Consider the following 22,073-nt stretch of genomic DNA (forward strand, 5'->3'; position numbering starts at 1 on the left):
TGGTCATATCAGAGATTCAGTGCCACCGTAAAAATTATTCTAAATTAGATTTGCACCCATCCTGAATCTCATTATGCGACCAAGCTTGTGACAGGGTACGTCAAAGCTTAGAATGCAAGTGTGGCCCTATTTAAAATAAAAATATTACACATTTGCTGACATCATAATAAGAAAAACATGAGACCACTTTGGCTTTTAAGTATTTTTGTGCCATAAAAAGGAGGTTTATTAAAGAATTATGATGGGAAAAAAAAAAAATTTAATTCAGTAGCACACTGCAAATGATTGAACTGCACCTGAGATCCGTGGCCATTCAAATTAAACAAAACTAATCAAATAATAATAAATGATTGACTGTCACTTTTTATACTAAGGTTTGATGAGACTGTAAAAAATGCATTAGCCTAGTTAAAAAAAAAATTAATTGATTTAAACCAAATATTTTATACAAGAAACAAATGATCAAATTGCTACTTTCATTACATAATATACAAATTAGCATAAAGCACAACCATATTTTGTGACTTCATCACTTCCTAATTTAAACTACTTCATAAGATAAGATAAAAAACAGCTTGGCTGCATTTACAACCAACCTAACACACTGATTCCTGTGTAAATAAATAAATTGTGACTTATCTGGTATGTACAGTCTTTTTTCCAATTGATTGTAATTGAGTTTGAGTTTTATTTGACATAAAATGAAATAAAATTGTTACAACTCATTTGCAACACAAAGTTATAAAAACTAAAAAAAAAAGCTATTTCCTAATATGGTCATCTAGTGTGAATAAACATTAACACACATTAGCATCGACTTCATTTACAAATGGCCACTGCATCAGACTATAGTTAGTACAAAATATTTAATGCTAAATGCATCACGCTGTGAGTTTGAGCTTCTGTGACATGGGTCCCCAGCTGTGCAGGGTGGTGTGGCGATGGTGCCCTCTGTTGCTAAGAGTGAGGGAGTGCAGGCATGGTTGAGGGAAGAAGGAATGGAGGCAAGTATAAAAGAGGAGAAGGAGAGAGAGAGAGAATGAGAGAGAGAGATGGAGGAGTTCTACTCATCGCAGCCCAGCAGCTCCATTCGCAGGGTAATGTGTTCATGCCACGCCCACGGCAGGATGCGGACGAATCGTGCGTAGAAGGGGGGCTCAAACACGTTCTTTTTGTGCACGTTGTTGTCGCTGTTGCCAGGGAAAATCTGCAGGTGAAGCAGAAGGAAATAAAGATGGGCTGAGACAAGGAATTGACAGACGGATAGGGGGGAAAAACAGAATGTACACAAGATGTGTGGCCAACGCTGTGGCCAGTTCGGAAGTTCGGAGTCTGTTAAAGAAAATTCTGTCATCGTCATGTCGTTCCAAACCTGAGAGACTTATTTTCATCTGTGGAATGCGAAAGATGATATTTTGAGGAATGTTTCAACTTTTTTGTCCATTTAAAAATGGACATTTCCTCAAAATATCTTCTTTTATGTTCCACAGAAGGTCATACATCATACAAATTACAAATAACATGAATAAAAATAAATCTGACAGAATTTTCATTTTTATGGAAACTATCCCATTAAGTTTTATAATAATTGACATATTTGACATATTGATATATTTAATTGATCGGTATATTGATATAGAATTCACAGTTCCATATTAACATACTGAATTCATAGATCCTAAAAGTATACCAGTGCTGAGCACATAAACATAGTAGAGTTGTTTTATTTTATTAGTTAATTGCTGTTATAGTATGTATTTATCGTTTGAAATAGCTTTCCTTTGAATATTTTCAGTTTTTCATTTAAGTAAATTAGTGCTTTTGACATTTTTATTAATTTTATTCTTAAACTAATTTATTTTAGTACTTCAACTTAAACATTTTATTTCAGTTATTTCAATCAAGGCAACATTTCTTAAATTTTATTTCTTAAATCTTAAATTTCCTTTTTTTACCCCAAGTTTTTCATGAAATATTTATATTTTATTTGAATTTAGCTTTATTTTAATTAACAAAAAACATTTTTAATAGTTTAGGTTAACAACACTAAAAACTGGCACTAAAACATACAAACAAATTATTATGAAACATAATATTTAATCAATAGTTCCACCATGGAATTTTACTTGCATTATAATTGGTTCATTCGATTCAATGTTTTCAGCAAATCGGATTTACATACTCATTACTGTTTACCTATATAACCAGGACATATTCAATGAATACTATGTTTGTGTGCTATGTAGGTCCTCATCTTACCCCACCTCTTCCCCAGCACCACCTGTCTAGATCCACTACGGGGGATCTTCCTCTCTCTAGCAGCATCATGTTTCCTTTTCATTTTATGATCCGAATATTTAGCAGAAGCAAGTCTGCTAAATGCTCAGATCATAAACTAAAAGGGATAGTTCACCCAAAAATGAAAATTGTGTCTTTTATTACTCACCCTCATGTTTTTCTAAACCCGTAAGACCTCTGTTCATCTTCAGAACACAAATTAAGATATTTTTGATGGAATCTGAGAGCCCTCTGATCGTCCATATACAGCAAGTGTCCTTACACGATCAACGTCCAGAAACATAGCAAGGAGATCGGTAAAATAATCCATGTGACATACTCTCCAAAATGGCGCTATAGGGTGACGCAGAGGAGACGAATTGTTGAATAAAGTCATTTATTTTTCTTTTGTGCACAAAAAGTATTCTCGTAGCTTCGTAAAATGACGGTTGAACCCCTGATGTCACCTTGTTTCTGGACCTTGATGGTGTAAGGACACTTGCTGTCTCATGGGATGTATAAAAAAAATTCTTAATTTGTGTTCCGAAGATGAATGGAAACTCTTACGGATTTGGAGCAACATGAGGGTGAGTAATTGTTAACAGAATTTTCATTTTTGGATGAACTAACCCTATATGATCAAGTCTGCCAAAACCAAACCTACTTACACTAATAAATCTATCCCAAGAGTTGTCTTGAATAAAATTATGTTACGCAAGTTTTTCCCATCTTATACTTTTACTTAAAATGTTGTTTAATAACAACACTGATCACAGCCACTAAAACATAAAAACAAAAATGTCAGTTAAATCGACATGAAGATTTTCAACCCATTTGTGTTCTGAGTGAAACCTTTAATGTATAGGTCAGGATAAGACTTGATTCAAAAGGAACTAGGTAATTAGGGGTCAATTTTGATTTCAATTCAAGTGAGGAATAAAATCATGGTTATAAACCAACCTTATCTGTTTTTGTCTTGTCGTCTTTGAGTATGGTCCAGTACTTGCCGTCATCACTGTGAGCCACTTTAAAGGCGGACACAAACTGCACGTTGCCAAAGTCTTTGGCCCCTTGCGTGATGATCCCTGTGATGCGCTTTGGTCTGAGCAGGTCCACCTAAAAGAAAGAAAAAAACTGGCATTTAGTTATAATGATCTGTGTTATGACAGATTCATTACTGGCCTCCAGATAATTGTGTAATTGTAAGAGGTTTGCTGTTTGTAAATGATAGCCTCTCAGGATGGTGCAGATTGAAAATCAGGGCGATCTGTTTGCGTACAGCCTCTGAAAGGTCATCCAATGTGTAAATGTGCTAGGATCCCAAAGCAATGATCAAGAATGAATTCATTTCCTATACAAACACTGCCTGACATTAACAGAAGGGAAGACACTCAAACTCATCTCGGACAGTATCCAGGCAATACTCCCGCTTAATAAAAATTACATTGGTTAAAGCTGAAGTGACTTATACACTATTGTTCAAAAGTTTGAGGTTAGTAAAAAAAAACAGTAAAGACATTTATAATGTTACAAAAATATATGCCACTTTTGTTTCACTTTTTGTATATGTATCACGATTTCCACAAAAATATTAAGCAGCTGTTTTAACACTGATATGAATACATTTTTAATGTTCTTGTGCAACAATTAGCATATCAGAATGATTTCTGAAGGATCACGTGTCACTAAAAACTGGAGTAATGATGCTGAAAATTCAGCTTTGCATCACAGGAATAAATTACATTTTAAAATATAATCAAATAGAAAAGAGTTATTTTAAATTGTAAGAATATTCCACACTATTATTGCCTTTGCATTACCTCTTCACAAAATATAAGACTACAAAAAACAAAAAAATTAAAAATCAAACATCAAAAAACTAAATACACACTCCAGATGTAAATATCTGGCTTACAAGTTTGTCATCTCACCTGCAGCCACTCGGAGTGGTTATTGCTGGCTGCTGTCCAGGCGTTGGTCTTGCCCTGCTTGTCCAGACGAGCGTAATGTGGGTGCCAGGTGAACGACTCGATCCCCCAGGTGCGAAAAGTGCTTGAAGCTGTCATCTGCCTGTCATCGATCAGCCGTGACTTGATACCTAGCGGCTCGGAGCAACCTGTCGTGTTCAAATACACTGTGAAGTGAGACAACAGAAAGAGGGAGGGGACGGGACAGGAAGTGGCAGAGAGATGGATGGGAAGCGTGTCAGCACAAGCGGCACAAACCACATCAGCGCTGAGCAAGTTTCATGCAGGTGAGCTCAAGATGCTGTGTGTGATGGGGTGTGTGTGAAGCGCATGCGGGCGAGAGCTGGCGGTGTGTGAAGCGTGCTGTGATGGACAGCCTGAGAGACACAGATGGAAGAGTGAATGAAACATTGACATCTGCAGCATTTCAGTGATTAGAAATTAGACTTTCATGTGGGGATGCATGATATAACATACCATATCGGTTGATACTGGACTATTTAAAAAAATTATTAGTATCATTGATATTCAATATTTAAACTTGCTAATTTCCTCAGTTTTTACATTTAGATGACCATTTCCATGATGTAAAGCTCACTTAAGTTAATCTTTAAAAGTAGTAATCATTTAATAACACTGATAAATGTTTAATCTCAAAGAGAATTTCTATTGTTCATACTGTACATTATAATATAGAGATGCCAATTGAGATCATAACTGTATACAGTGGTTTAGTATATTGTTATAATATTAAACTAGTTATATTTTTTTACATAATATAATATAATTACATAATTTATACATTAATTTGAATTTTATAATTCATTACGCAGTTTTCATTAATTTATTAAATTATATAAATTACAAATAATAATAATAAATTTATATTTATTATAAATAAATATTATCATTTCTAAAATAAATTGTATAATTATTCACTAATTTATTGGCCAAAACATTAAAATAATTATAATATAATATAATAATATAACATAACATAACATAATATAATATTATTTTAAACAAATATTCAAGAAAAGACTTGGATCTTTCTTAAACGCTTGCAGAAAACAAGAACGAAATGTACCAAGCACATACCACACAAATTAACCAGTGCTGTTCATCATCACTATATGCAGCTCAAAACTGTGTCAAATGTGCTAAATAAGTCAAAAGTCTGAGAGGTTTCTGCTCAGAACGTTTACTGGCTAGGGTCCCAGCTTGGGAAGATGTGACTTTGTTCCTTCAGCCAAACAGGCTGCGGTGCTTAACTTCACCACTAACGAAGACGAGCAGGAAATTGTGATTTTTTTCTTCCATAAAACCACAGCAGTACTACCATATTCTAGTGGACTTGTTTTGTCTTTTGGCCTCCATAAACCTATTCTTAAGAATGTATAAACATGCAAAAATATCATTGGGACTTTACCGTTGAGTTCACAGCCCACCAGCTCCAGTCTCAGTGTACAGCCTTTACGGCACACAACAGGAATGATTCGTATGTACTGAGCTATGATTGGAGGATCGAACAAATTAGTCTTTGTCCCATCATTGTCCATATTACCAACAAAGATCTGGAGAACAGAAATGCATACAATCATTAGTTATTTAAAAACTGTAATATAATTACAGGTTATGAAACATTTGACAAATGCTACTGAATGAACATATTTGGGTGTTTTTATGTCCCAGGGATTTATCTCTCACATTAAGACCAACTTGCAAACATTTTATAATTTCTTAATTTATTTTTTTGACAACTTTTCAAATTATTGTATCACTATATGTATTACTAAATATGCAATACATACATATACATTAATCAATTATATAATAAATGTAGTAATACATAATTATTATATTACTACTATTCATCTATTTTACAGTTTTGTCCTAGACCCAACATTTTAATTTTAAACCATGAAAATCCAATTCTAAATATACTAATTACTATTACTTTTAAAATTATGGTGATCCAAACAAACAGTGAAATAATCAGAAACTCTTTTATAATATTTATAATAATATAATATTTACACATTTTTTAAACACTACATCTGACCAAAAGTGCTCACAGTTAAACAAACACCCAAAAAGTTCAAACCAAAACTGTCACTAAAAAAAAAAAAAAAAAAAATAAAGAGAAAAATGAGTGAATCATCACCACATCTTTGCTCTGGCCCTCCAGTCTGTACATGGTGTAGGTTCGCCCATCCAAACTGGATGCCACCTTGAAGGCTTTGATGAACTCGGCTGTGCCCATGCGACTGGCACCCTGGGTAATGATGCCAGTGAAACGCATCTTCCTCTGCAGATTCAGCTGTCATTAAATAAGTCATTAAATGAGTTATTTTTGGGTCAGCACAAATAATAATTGAACTCCAAATATGTATTTAACCAGTAAACCAAACAGACTTGTTTACCTCGATCCAGGGGTTCTTGTCGTGTGTCGCAGAGGTCCAAGCATTAACGAGTCCCTTGTTATTCAGTCGCGCCAATTCAGGCCCCCAGCGCTGCAATCCCAGAATGCCATAGTACACAGAAGAGGAAGAAATCTGAGATTCGGAGATGCCTCCTCCTTCCATTCCCAGCAGAGAGATGCATCCTGGGAACCAGAGCCAGACATTAGCAGATATTCAAGCGCTCAGGAGACAAACAGGCTTACTGTGCGACAGACAGATGGATAAACAGTGTGAAGACCGCATTCACAGGAGAGACGTAGTCACTGAATGAAGTCACCAAATGAAAAGCCAAATATGTGGAGGAAATAAAGTGAAAAACAGTTTGTGGACGTGTGTACTGGCAGTGTCCTACTTACGCAGATTGCAGTGCTTTCCCACATAGGGCGAGGGACATTTACAGGTGAAATCACCATCAAGATCTCGACAGGTGCCTCCATTCTGACAGGGCTGGCCGGCACAGTCATTCACATCTGTGGGAATCATAAGGTTTCTGTAAAACTCATCAAAACTGTTCTGGACAAGCAAAACTTTTCTTTGTGACCTCTAGGTGGCAACATGCAACTTCTACAATGAAGGCACTAAAGTGTGTCTTATTGTCAATATTACTGCATATAAAAGTTAAAAAAAAAATTAAAGGTATTCATTTGTCCAAATACAGTATTTCATTTTTACTCTAAATTTTGTTTTGCTATTTTTATGGTATTCATTTGTCCAAATACAGTATTTCATTTTTACTCTAAATTTTGTTTTGCTATACAGTGGAAACTCACTACTCAATATGAACTACATGTGGACTGAATACATATAATCCCAGCTGTATCATTTGGTTTTGACAGCTACGTGAAGAACTGATCATGGTTTTTGCTTCACATTCACAGTTTTGGAAAATTGTTGTTCTGAGAAATGTTTTCTCATCCAGTTAGAGATGTATCACTCAGTTAAATACACTAATGTTTGTCAAAATTAAAGCCAGAAATACCTGTCATAAGGTTTTTAACTTACGATGGTTATGATGGCGACCCAGAATTGAGGGCACATAAAGGGAACTCACATATGACACCGCATAATGTCCGCACGACTGGATCTTTACAGTCGTTCATTAAAAGGATATAAGAGGCTGAGGCAGACCTGCTGAAGTTTCTAATCCACTTATGAGCAACAGCGCCACGTCAGATCACCAACATGCTTCAAACATAAGTGTGTCAGAATTATTAAAAGGTCAACATGGTGATGCAGAGTAAGGGTGTATTTAGAGACTCATGTGCCTGAAGGCAATATATGTTGTTGGGTAAAAAAAAATTAAACAGAAAAAAAGACAGAAAGACTCTGCAATAGAACATTCCAGCAAAACTGAAGGAAATCAGTGGGATTATCTGGTGTGTGCAGATGGAGCGTGACTGGGTGTGACCGGTCACAGTGGTCCAGTGCCAACGCAGTGCTCAGACACACTGAAACACTTCCAAACCTCCAGAGGTCAGCGAGCAATACTTCCCTATAAGTGTTAAGAGCGGTCACTTTGTGCTGGACTGACCTAAAATGACTGCTGGATGAATCGGAGCTTCAAACTGCATTTTTTGCATAATCCATCTATCCTCTATATTCATAAGAAAGATTAGCACATTGATTTGTTTGGTCTTACCATAGAACATCTCTAAATTTCGGTGGCCCTGTAGTGCACAACACAACGAAATCTCCACAACACAGCGGAAACAAGTCGCAACACAATGAAATTAGCACAACACAATGGAAACAAACGAGCCACAAAACAATGGAAAGTATGTCAGCTATCCAGATGCAAACTGCTAATGTTAACACTGTCAACTATACAATGGGTTAAAGGGGTCATATGATGCGATTTAAAGTTTTACTTTCTCTCTGGAGTGTTTCAAGCTGTTCGTGATTAGATAAGATCCCTAAAGTTGAAAGGACTAAAGACTCAAAGTCAAACCCAAAGAGATATTCTTTATAAAAGTTAAGATTGTCCATGCCCTCCTAAAACACCTCGTTTAAACACCCCCCCCCCACATGTCTACGTCACGATGTGGGAAGATTTGCATAACTTTTATTAACACCGCAATAAAAGAAAGGCCGGCGTAACTTTATTCTTGCTGTAGTATTGTTGCTGTGGCTGTCGTGGAGACGCTGTGTGTTTCGTTGTGAAAGCGAAACCACTTTGTTTGTTCTTCCAAAAGGGGACACGACTAGAAATCAGTGGTTAAGTTGTATTTATAACACTGTTTCAGAACAGTTCAACCCAAATTTTCAGATGTTTGCAATGCATTTTACAGAGGACTGTGTTCTGAACCGGTGAGAGTAGTCAACAATGCAGTCTGTTCTGACCACAGTCTATGGTTCTGACTCACAGCCTGTAAGTATGTTTTCATATGTAAAGGATTTGCCACTGATTATTCAAACGCGAGTTTTGCGCAGTGTAGAGTAGCGCTTGTTGTTTGTTGTTTCTCTGAACATAAATGTAGACATGGTTTCTGTGTACGTTTCACGATGCAAAAGTGTAAAAACACAGTATAATTTATTATTTAATCAGTAATTATTTCCCCACTGGATGCAACAAATGGCTCGTTTGTAATGGGTTTTATTGGTTTTGTCTTGTCACACTGGTGTTCTGACTGGGACATGGCATCACAGTATGGAAAGGGGCGTAACATTTCCGTCACACAATTGAGGTATTCAGCCAATCACAACACACTGGATAGCTGGCCAATCAGAGCACACCTCGCTTTTCAAACTGATGAGCTAAAAATCAACGTGTTTCAGAAAGGCGGGGCATAGAGGAGAAACAAAAATTTACAGTATGTGGAAAATAATGTTTTTTGAACCTTAAACTGCATAAACACATTGCATTACACCAAATACATAAAATAATGTTCTCTTTTAGCAGCATCATATGACCCCTTTAAACCAGTAACAAGCTAATTAACGTTTAGGAGTCAGATATCCAAAAGCATTTAATGTCAACCTCCCAAATAAAAAAAAAAAAAACAAAAACAATAGGAGTTTTATATAGTTGAGTGGCTTTTAATATTTAGCCAGACCCAAAGAACCATCAATTTGTAAATGGTTGTTAAACTGGTTATAATGTGACTTGTAGTTTTATATAAACTGTTGGTCTCTACTGGCTTGGTAACCTTTTATTGGTGGCCATGTTGAATGGTTAAAAGTTTGTAATGTTTGTAATGGTACCATTAGAAGTTTCTGTGGTTAAGCACTTTTTGTCAGCAGGGACCAAAGCTAATAAGCAAGAAGTCAGCTTAAAAAGCATTTAAATGTCAACTACCTAAATGACAACCATTAAACTCTACAACGTTTTTCAATTTATATATTTGGGTGGCTTTATATGAACAGTTATAATAGGCTACAATGGGGTTTAGCACTGAACCAAATATAGCATTAAATAACACCTTACTGTTGCAATTTGGTATTTAGAATATGAACTTTAAGTACTATCAAATACAACACTGCAGTTATATTATAATCATGTACTTCACAAAATACATGTATTTCATCAAAAGCACATCAAAAGATTATTAAAACAATGACTTATAATGTACTTTAAGGTAAAACTTTGGAAATTATTACAAAATGCCCTTTTTAGAAGTGTACTTAAGTGTATAAAGAAACAGTCATGAAAGTAGCTACACTCTCTTTAAGTCAATTTCAATGGTCTTTTATTTCATTAATATTATATTATCTGCAAGTACAGCTTTAAAAAAAAACATGCTTTTAAGATTACACTACAAATGCACATTCAATACAATAAAGCACACTTCTTTTTCACAAGGGCCTGACATTTCAAGTTCCCATTTCAAGCATGGCAACTCAGAATAAAACTGTAAAATGCTAGCGGTTATTCCTAATGTTAATGTAAGAAGCGGATCATTGCTGCCCACCGAGAAGCATTTCAACACAGTACTGCATTGTATTACTCTGGGAACATCAATATCTAGCTACATAATGTGAAATGCAATCTTATGTCAGTTGCAACATCATCCAAATCAATAAAATGCAAGGTAGGAGGTCTCCACTTCCACATGTGACAGTGAAATTGGGGCATCCAAGAGAAAAAAAAAACTGAAGCACACTGGGAAGGAACAAAAGAAAGCTTTTACGACTTGCTGATTCTGTAATGTTGTCTTGAAATACAGCAGCTACACACTGAGTCTATGCAGAAAGCGGTGTCAAAAGAGTCTATATACAATTTACGCTTTTTCTTATTATCTGTTTGTAAAGATGGCTGCACAATATATGTATTTTTTTTCATGTTAGCCTATTGTTGTATAATCTGTAATCTTTACTCACTTGTCACTAAACAAGTAAAAACAAAACTAAATGTTATTTGGTTGCTTTCTATGTTAGTCATACTGTCTCTTCCTGTCTAACTGGGTGATTCTTGACCAAAATAAGGTGCAATTTGGACATTTTGCGAAATTATCTTTCTAAATAAGAAGTTGAGATATGTTAGTTCAATCAAAGAACATAGACAACAAAAACATTAATAAGATGATGATTTAGTCAATAAATCCAATGTTAGTGCTTTTTGTCATTTTATTTTATTTGCCATGATCTATGGACCATGTTGTTACAGCTAACTACATTTATTACTATTTAAATAGTTATTGTTAATTAAAAAAAAAAAAACTTGAAATAAAATAAATATAAACATTTAAAAAAAAAATGAAAGAAAAAAAAAGAAAATTTGAAATGCTGCCATGGCAACTTAATTTATTTACTGAAAACTAAAAAAAGTAAATAAATAAATATGTATAAAAACCCTAATATAATATAACCAAACTCATTTATTAAATTTAAATAGGCTACTAAATTTAAATAAAGTAAGATGAAAACTGAAAATATAAAAATAAAAGTTACTTTAAAATATAAATACTACACTGCTATGGACCAGTTTGAGAAATGCTTTGCGCTTAAGCCATAACCAGCCATTAAAATCCCATGACCGCAATACCGAGAAAGATTAGTGAGAAAAAAAGGAAAATAAAGACACTGGTTGAGAAAAATACAGCAATTAGAGGTGAGAAATTCGAGTGAGAAAACTAGCTCTTATTCACTGGAAAATAGGGAAATTACACCGTAGTGGCAGAAGGGCAGCACCAATTTAGCTAGCAAGCTTTAGATGCAGGAATCAAGCGCTTCGTTAACTCTTCGACTTACTTGCAGACACACAAGAGAGACACTGATTCCGCGTTTAAACCCTCCAGCAGGTTTCTATTTCAATCAGCTCAGCTAATGTGACCAGTGCTCCACTGCGTAAAAGCTTTTGACACAGATTTCACGGCCTCTTGCGGGGCTTTCAGACCAATTTCATGCTGTCAGTGAAACATTTCTGCCAGCTGAGAGCCGAGGATGTGTGCGGACTTCATTTACTTTGCCTCCTCCACTTGTATTTTACCCCAGCAACAGGGCTAGTGTGCGACAGCGTGGGTGTGCTACGCTACACTCATATTTTAATTTGTGCTGCCACTATGTTTGACAGTAAACTATGCAGTTTGTGTACTCCACAATCTTTGCCATCATCTGAGCATGATTTAGACGATTAAGAAGCTTCGAAACAGTCAATTCAATGTCATTGCCGTTCTAATCTAGCCACATTCCCAGCCACATTGAAGATGAGCCCGCATGTTTAACTAAACCCAGTCAAAACATCATAACCCTGCTATCAAGCGCGGGAAAGCTGGCTCCGAAGCCATAATGTCCACCGTAATCAGAGAGAACATGAGGGAGTCTCTGTGGTGAACTAAATCAATGCTGTCTTAAATGTATAGCATGGAAAAGCAATGTTCAATTATGGAGAGATTTCTGGCTTTTATTTGGCCAAATCCATTTGTCAATCAAGTTATAGTTTTTTATTTATTTTAATTTTTGGAGTTAGTCAAATTATCCAAAGAAGCATAAATTTCCTCCTTCTCTAATACAAATTTCCTGTATGCATGACATCACTAAGCCTTAGTTTTTAGACCCTGCCTCTCCTATTATATACTGCTTCCAAAAATCAAGTTCAACACCATGTATTTTCCATGGAATGTGTACAATTATGGAATTAAATCGTTGTGGATGCATGTCATGGATGCATGGAGCATTTTAGCATCATGCTAATGTGATTTATCCTAAATTGTGGAACTATGTGAAGGGCCACGCAGTCATGGCTTGGCTGTTTGTTGTAGTGTTTTGTGCTGAGGGCTGCAGGTCTGTTCAACCCCTCAGCCAACAGCCGACGACAGCAGAGACTAGAGCGGTTCTCTGCTGTCTTAACAGCTGCATCTGTTAAGATAGCGGAGATTTGACCATCTGTCCTCATTACATCCGGAGAGCTCCTGGAATTGACGTAGAGCATGGTACTTGGTGAAACCATTAGTCATGCATTTCTGAAGAGAACAGCTGCATGTGATATGTTGAAAAAAAAAAAACTCTTCTAATAAACACTTTCTGCAATACAGTATCTAATTTGTCCTTGCATGGGAGCTATGGCCAAACACAGTTCATAAGAAACATAAAAGCTAAAGAAAACTTGTATGAATTTATAAAATGTGTCAACCAGCATGCAACATTGAAGTTGCTAATGCAAATTCTTCATGTTGACCAACAGCGAACTGCTTTCACTAATGTGAACACATTTTGAACAGCACTTCTATTCAGTAAATCTGACTGAATCCAGCTGATTTAGGCAGTTTATATCTATAATTGGCCATCTGGGTTCTGTTCTGTGAGAATTAATTACCATTTGGATGCAGATGTGATCTCCATCCTAATGTAAATTTGATTTCACAGCAATTGAGTTTTTCATAATTCTCAGTGGTGTCTCCTGATAAGCACTTATACGTTTGGCGTGAAACAGATCCAACAGTTTGGATAAATGCGACTCACTGTTCTGGCAGTGGATTCCATCAAAGCCTATTGGACACTTGCAGACATATTCACTGAAGACGTCTCCTCTTCGGGAGTTGGTGACGATTTCACAGGAGCCATCGTTTTTACAAGGGTTAGGGTTGCAGGGCCCTGAGAACAAAGGTCATGTGAGAAATGATAAACCTTAGCTGAAATACATACAAGTAACCTTTGCACATATATGTTCACATATATCTACTTAAATAACTGATAAAACGGTTACCAAAATCAGTCTCGTTGCAGGTGGGTCCAGTGAATCCTTCAGCACAAATGCATTTAAAGGGATCTTTTCCTCCTTCGGTCACACAGGTTCCTCCGTTCAAGCACACATTTACTTTACAGCTGTCAGCTGAGAAAAGACAAAGATAGTGTTTTTTTATATTACATCGATTATTAATATTCATTAAATTAGAACAGAATTACTTTTTTATACACTTACATAAATTGTTACATTCTAATCCATGCAACATGAATCTTTTTCACGAAGGATTAAAGAGAAATTATTCATGCTAAGTTGGGTTTAATTCAGTGCCATCAGCAGTATTTTCTGATGGGATGCCTCTGATGGTTTAGAATTCTGTTTCTTTTAAAAAGGGAAGTGAAAAAGACAATGGGTTCACTGTTTGGTCATGTTTTTATTAGGGTTGGACAAAGTGGACACGACCCAAACTGCTGACGAGGCCGCAGCATTACAAACGCTTCTAGAAGTTTCTCTGCAGTCCTGTGGTCTACATTAAAATTGTTTGTGAAGGTCAGGAATGTTTACGTGGGACAGCAATGGACTGAGGAAAAAAGTATGGAAATTCAAATGGAAATTAAGCAGAATAATAATAATAATAAATAAAATGCAATGTTTAATACATTGAGTATTATGCTAAAGGATCAATGTAAGTAATAATAATAATAATAATAAATAAATAAATAAATAAAAAGTGAAGGAAAAAAATAAGCAATATATGGATTTGGAACTACATAAGGGCCGGGGGAGCAAACAAAATGGCAGAATTTGAATTTTTTTTGCAGCATTAAGTTAAAGAAACTGCACTTCTTACATTTTATGTATATGCTGAAATGGAAACCAAAAAACAAAAATATCCCACTTCAGTTTTTGGAGCTGTTACTATCTTTAACTGTTAATTTTATCCTGACACATATAGGCCTTGAATTTGCGGAGTTCCAACTTTCCACAATCTGTGCTGGCTTCCCACCACTCTGTGTAAATGACACCTCTGTGAGAGACTTCCTGCACATCGTTGTGTGCTCCCCTGGCGCCAATCCAAAATACCACAACGGAGACACTCAGCAGAGTTTATTCTAGGTGAGCGGCACTCCAAATGATAATTAGCCCACGTTTCATGCAGCTCCACGGCAGGTTTCAACCGTGTGAACTTGTTTCGCACCGAGACATCATTTGGCGAACAACCTCCACTAATTGTGACAAAAGGCAACAGCCTTCACGCTCAGGGCTGAAGCTGCTGGGATAACGATAAAGCCCCGGCCTGCATAAACAGAAATCTTCTTATCCAAACGATTGCAATGTTTATCTTTGGAATGGAATGCATCCTCCTTTTCACGCTATACCAGAAGGCTGAAAGCACAATTCCTTTCAATCTTCTCAAGGAAACTAATTTTAGTTCTTGGGAAAAAAAAACTAAATAAAATAAAAAATTCCCTTGGAATTGCTTTTGATATAACACGCCAGGAAGAAAATGTTTAGCAACTCAGATCAACCCATCCCAGATAAGCACAGAAAACTCCATGGGGAACAGAAACTGTCTATGGATAGCCTGAAGGATTCGAAGTCAACAAGCTTTTCTTGCCGAACAGTTATTACATTTACATTTATGCATTTAGCAGACGCTTTTAGCCAAAGTGACTTACAGTGCATTCAGGCTAACATTTATTTTTTTTTACCTAACATGTGTTCCTCGGGAATTAAACCCACAACCTTTTGCGCTGCTAACGCAAAGCTCTACCACTGAGCCACAGGAACACAGTTATGACAAAATCAACAAGAAGTTGAGAACTGAAAGTAATTCATTGCGGCTTAATAACTTTAAACACAACTCACTGCTAGTCACAATTCTGCTTTTGTTTCCATAGAAATGGAACTCTGAACAGAAACCATAATTTACCCCATCCTCATTTACCCACCCTCATGTCATTACAAACCTATGTGATTTTCTTTCTTCTGTGGAATGCAAAATAAGACATTTTGCAGATTGTTCAAGCTGCTCTTTTCCAAACGATGAAGGTGAAAGTTAATCAAGCTCAAATAAATGAATAAATGAATGAATAAATAAATACATAAATACAAAATTTGATTGGTAAATGCTCTTCTGAAATGCACTTTGCAAAAAAAAAAGCATTAAAGTTATTTGTTTTATATCAATTATTATTATCAATAAAAATAATAATAATAATAATAATAGCACTGTCAAACAATTAATCGCGATTAATTGCATCCAAAATAAAAGTTTGTTTACATAATATATGTAATGTATGTATTTAAGAAAAATATGTTTATATTTTAAATATATATATATATATAATATATATATATATATATATATATATATATATATATATGTATATATATATATATATATATATAATATAAATTATATAAATATAAATATATATAAATACATAAAATATTTTTGAAATATATACTGTATGTGTGTGTGTGTTTATATGTACATAATAAATGTACACAGTAAACACATATTATGTAAACAAAAACTTGTGTTGGAGGCGATTAATTGCGATTAATCATTTGACAGAACTAAATAATAATAATAATAATAATAATAATAATAAAATTGATTGGAAAATCGAAAAGGAATTGAAAAGGCATTGCATTTAAAAACTTTATTTTTATTTTAAATGTATTCATTTGTTGCTTTAACTATCTTTTAAACATGAATTACATTGTTTTAAATGTGTATTTATGGGTCACAAAATAATTTATTTAATTTTATTGTTATATTTAACTACATTTTAAAACATGAATTTTAACCATTTTAAATGTCTTTTAATTTGCCAGTTTAAAAATTAATTTATCTATTGATGTTTTTATGTTTAAATTATTTTATTTAGCATTTATTGTTTTAGTAGCACTAGTAGTAGTTCTCTAGCCACCATTCACTTTCATTCTATGAAAATGAGGAGCATAAATATCAGAAACTCCTTTTGGGAAGAAAAAAAAATAGGCCTACAGGTTTGGAATGACAGGAGTTTGAGTAATTTTTTGGGTAAACTATTGCTATAACTATACTTGAGATTATATTTATGAAAACTAAACAGGGTGGATAATAATTCATGTCAGGGATTCCACATCATGATGTATTACCTAACATTTACTAGCTATTCTTAACCTAGTTTGGCTGTCAGAGAACTCCATGTTGGCCTAATACGTTCTGGAAGGCCATTAGACAGAACTGAACACTTCAGCTGAACGCAGAGATGTTTGATGAAGTGAAACATTTGATCAGCGTCTCATCAGCTGAGCTGGCCTTTTGATCAGCAAAAGCTCTGAAATGGGAGTGAGAGCAGATTATTCCCACAGGCTTTAAAATAGATGGCTTTATGCGCTATAGTATATCAGTCTTTCTCGGAGTTAAACGTGTAGAGGCAGGCAAATGTGGGAGTGTTCGCTGCTCTCTCACAAATGAGGCACGCAAACAGGGACAAAGAAAGAAAAAAATGAAGTTTGGCCAGACAACTGTGACCCTGAAAAAACAAGCGGGCAGTGCTGAGCCAACTCACAAAATGAGTAATAACCAACGTGCAACTGACCCAATCCCAGTATGGTCAAAACACTCTTACTGTGACTGCACTGATATTAAAAATGTGCAGCCTTAAAGAGATACACCTAAACATAAGAATTTTGGAATAACACCAGTTGAACCAATTGCAATTGAGTTTGGTGATACTAGTGGCACAAAAATGACAAACTTCAACTTTAAATTTTAAAGTAAACAGTCCAATAACAAACACATTTGATGTGCTACTATTATGGTTTGCCAGAAAAATACTAATTTTTTTAACTTAAAGAACCAAAATGAACAGTTCAAAGCTGAAAATAACAGAACAGCTCAAAACCATAAAACCACTCGCTCCTTCATTTCATTTATCTGGAACGTCACTTGAGTCATTTCACAAAGAAGCATGACCTGATCTGCAATCTTATGAGTACAATAATTATATAATAACTAATAACGCTTAAAAAGTAGGGAAGGGCTTTAGAAATGAGTCATCGGCATGAGGAATCATTCAGCTACAATCTGCTGAGCGGATCACGCACACTTGACCAACAAAAGAACCCTTGACTGTCGTATTAAGAACAGGTGCAAAACAAAAACAACCTACTGGAGGATAACCGAAACACTGCACACGTGCATGTGAGGGCACGCAAATGCAACAATACACCTACACACCGAATCCCAGTTTGATAAAACAAAATACTGTAACTTCCACAACTCAAAATGTCCTTCCCATAACAAATAGCATTGAAGATATGCTGCCAGTATTTATTTTCATATTATTGCTGATAACCTATGTATGGACAATGTTAAATTTCTATATTTTGTCTGAATAGAAAATAAATCTTTAAAAACTTTTTTTTTAATTGTTTAAAATGCTACAAGTGTATCACAAAGAAAATCACAACTTTAAAATTAACAGTATGAAAAAGTTTATGAAATTTCTTTTGAGATTTACACATTAAACAGTGTTATTACATTATTATTGGCAATAGTTTTACAGATTATTTGAGGGTTAGATAAAGGCATGGGTAATCTAAATGTTAAAAAAAGTGATAATTAATATACATAATATAATAATAATATAATAATAGTTAATCAAACATAAATAAATGTGCCTACAAGACACAGCAGCACAAAAGAGATAATTTTGACTCTTCTCCCATATTTTATAATTAATGCTGTCAAACGATTAATCGCGATTAATCACATCCAAAATAAGTTTTTGTTTACAAAATATATGTATGTGCACTGTGTTTGTTTTTATGTATATATAAATACACACACATTCAATATATATTTTGAAAATATTTACATGATGTATATACAATTATATATTTATTAAATATATTTAATATATAAACAAAACATATTTTTCTTAAATATATACATGCATGTGTTTGTATTTATATATACACATAATAATTGTTTGAAAGCACTATATAAATATACACATATTATAATAATTTACATAATAACTAATAAACACAAAAAACCACTAATTATAAGTGGGCTTAAAATGAACAATTAAAGAAAAAATGAAGAAAATAAATACTGCATGCCTCTTTTAGACTTGACACTGATAAAATATGTATACAACATCCAAGTTATGTAACAGAACCTTTTAAGTTGTTAAAAATAGGTGATCTGTGTCTATGTGCTGATTTTTGTTACAACCTCTGTGTATATTTAAACTCCTAAAGTGTTAGCTTTAGACTACCATGGAACTTATTTTAAGGCTTATTGCTTCACACTTTATGCTAAAGGTGTCCTGGATTTGTTACTCCACATTACTGCTGGTGTGAATATGCATGTGTGTAGGTGTGTGCTAATGCACAGTGTGTTTTCTCATCTATGCGGTCATTCGCACATCATTTCAGATGCCTTCATACGGCCCTGGAGAACTCAGTGTTCCAAACCTCACATTCCTACGTCACTGAATCCCACGTTAAAACTCCCAGAACAGCTTAATGCACTGAGCCGTGTGGCTTGCACCTCTTAATGACCAAGCAAATGATCCATAAAGACATGGTCTGCACATAAGAAACGTACTGTTCTTTGACCAATAAACTGTTTTTTTTAGTAAACTGTCAGTAAGCTTGCATCTTCAGGTGAGATTTCTGTAAACTAAAGGGATTTCTCTAGAACACCAAAGCCATCTGTTCTTAAAAATAACCCACAAAGACTAAAAATAAACTCTGATGTACAGAGAAAACAGCCATTCTCTAAGGCAACGCAAATATGCTTATAATTAATCTTACTTGGAAATGCTATAATGCAAAGCATAATATTTTGACATGCTTTTACACAGATTCAAAATTGACATAAATTCAGTGCAGTATATTTGTTCAAAAACTGGTAAAGAAAGTTTTCTGACAAGTGTTGGATTATGCGATTTTAAAAATTCAATACAGCAGATTGGAAAATGGAGCATGAGACCAAGATGGAGCGAAATGGGAAATGCCATGTTGCTCTGCCTATGAATGAAACATTGATTAGGGCTTATTGAAAATTAATCACAGGAGAAGCAGTCTCATTGGACCGGTATTAGGAGTGGAGTCAGGACAAATGAGCCCATCCCCGGAGGGGAAGACCCCGCTGCCAGATGGCACGGGCCACGCGACAGCTTTTGAACGGCTCGCAAACACATTCTAGCAGAAGAGAGCGAGTGAAAAGCAGGAGGCTATGTAGTCGCTATAATTAGCGTACTCTCCATCAGCTGACCTGAGAGGCCTGGGTTGTGTTGATAAAAGTCTGGATTTGCTGAATTTAAGCAGTTTTTGCAAGATTTTGATGGATGAGTGCTGATCTTAGATCAGCTTGAGAGTGCAGCTTAAAGCTGTTTACCTTCTCAATCCGATAAGTGAGACAAACAATTCTCAACTTTTAAAGGGAGAGTTCACTCAAAAGTGAAATCATCCTCAAGTTGTTCCATAACTGTATGATTTCTTTCTTCCGTCAAAAGCAGATGTTATGCAGAATATTGACGCTGTTCTCTTTCACACACTGACACTGAATGGTGATCAGCAGATGTCAAGCTCCAAAATGCACCTTAATTCATCAAAAAATAGTCCATATGACTACATCCCAAGTCTTTTGAGGCCATAATATAGATTTGTGTGAGGAAGAGTTGAAATATATTGCAAAAGTCATACAGACACCTTTTACATTGCTCTTTGTCCTGTATGGTCACCATTCACTCAGCTGCTAAACATCTCCTTTTAAGCTCCATGGAAGGAAAAAAAAAAAAAACACACAGGTGTTGGATAGCCATGAAGATAAGTAAATGATGTGCAAAATTCTCTTTTCTCGATGAACTTTTTGTTTAACATCATAGAGCGCCAATTTCATGTGAATGAACAAGATCAAGGAGGCGACAACTGTATCATTTGAAAACTTCACGGAAAATCCTTTAACGTGGAAAACTCTCTGGAACACAAGCACAAACCACTCAAAAAGCAGTCAATATTACAGTAATGAAACTCTGCAGGAAAGAGTATGAATTTTCCAAAAGTTTGCGCAAACCTGTCCTGCTGCACTGGTCATTAGTGGCAGGAAGTGCCCTGGCCTCCGCTGTATATTAAAGTGGCCACATTCATTGGAAGTGACTCAGTGATTTGGTCACTTGAACCACACCTACAGACTGGAGCCAGATCATGGCCTGAGGCTCTACGGCAGATGGGGAAGTGTATTCTTAAACAAGTAACAACATCCGTGGAGGCTAAAATGAGTAATAGGGCCAATTAAATAGTGAATACTGAAATCCAGACATTAAAAACAACACTTGGAAGTACAACAAATGTAATCTCTCTCTTTGTTTGTTTGTTTAGGGTATATGGAGGAAATTAATTTTGATATGCTGTCAAAAAATCTTAACATACATGAGTAGCAAAGGCATGAAATTGGTGTTCAAATGGTCTTCCACATCTGACTATGCAGCTATAAAATCTGTCCAAGCCTGTAGGTCACTGGTAATGGATTGAAATCAGGACATGATGTTTTGTATAGACAACAAAAGGATAAAGCAGAGAGCCCAAGGCGTTAAACGCAAGTACAGACACGAATAATATACATTTTGATCTAAGAGAGACATCAACTAGATGACCAGAGGGACTTTTCATAAAGTGAGGCCGCCAAGACTTGTTTGAGGATGGACACTAAACATCATTCATTCATTACTAAATTTATCAAAGTAAAAACACAGGCTATATTATACACGCAAAATAAAAGTATTAAGAAAAGAAGCCGTTTGGTGTCTTGACATTTTAAACGTTTAGCATCAAACTAAACCGTAGACTTTAACTTGTTTTGTTTATTAATGTAATTTGCCATGCTGTTTCTATAGCGCTCTACGCAACGCACAGACGAAAACAAAAACACTTACCGCTCGCAGTGGAAATTGAAATAGCAAGACACGCCGCAAAAAGTGACAAACTAACAAACAAGCTTGAGAAAGTTCTCATGGTGCCGAACTGCAGGTCTTCGGTGAACTTCTCGTCGGTCTCAGGAGTCGTTCGGTGCGAATCCGTTCGCCGTTATGACTACAGGCAAGATTAGAGGCGAGTGAGGGACAATATGTGCGCTCCCACGTGTATCTCTGCTCTCAGCCAATTACATCCTGTTTTTAAAATATGGCCCCGCCCCTCTAGGGTAGTCATTAGCGCGAATAACAGTGCGCTGCTTGA

General features: G+C 35.3%; 1 protein-coding gene across 2 annotated transcripts; it reads right to left on the reverse strand.

The window, feature by feature from the left end:
* Nucleotides 1–258: 258 nt before the first annotated feature.
* LOC109064616 (lactadherin-like) lies at nt 259–21,975 on the reverse strand. Of its 2 annotated transcripts, none has more exons than XM_042753726.1 (10): nt 21,773–21,975; nt 13,848–13,973; nt 13,604–13,735; nt 7,063–7,176; nt 6,668–6,849; nt 6,409–6,564; nt 5,674–5,818; nt 4,209–4,393; nt 3,238–3,393; nt 259–1,207 (listed from the first exon to the last, which is right to left on the reverse strand). In XM_042753726.1, exons 1-10 carry the CDS (start codon nt 21,849–21,851, stop codon nt 1,064–1,066), a joined length of 1,419 nt encoding a protein of 472 aa, XP_042609660.1. In that variant the 5' UTR covers nt 21,852–21,975; the 3' UTR covers nt 259–1,063. The 2 variants fall into 2 exon arrangements, with proteins under 2 accessions (XP_042609660.1, XP_042609659.1); XM_042753725.1 differs by having other exon boundaries at nt 4,209–4,411.
* Nucleotides 21,976–22,073: the final 98 nt, after the last annotated feature.

The sequence above is a fragment of the Cyprinus carpio genome, chromosome B25 (genome assembly GCF_018340385.1).
Source record: "Cyprinus carpio isolate SPL01 chromosome B25, ASM1834038v1, whole genome shotgun sequence".
Lineage (NCBI taxonomy): Eukaryota > Metazoa > Chordata > Actinopteri > Cypriniformes > Cyprinidae > Cyprinus > Cyprinus carpio.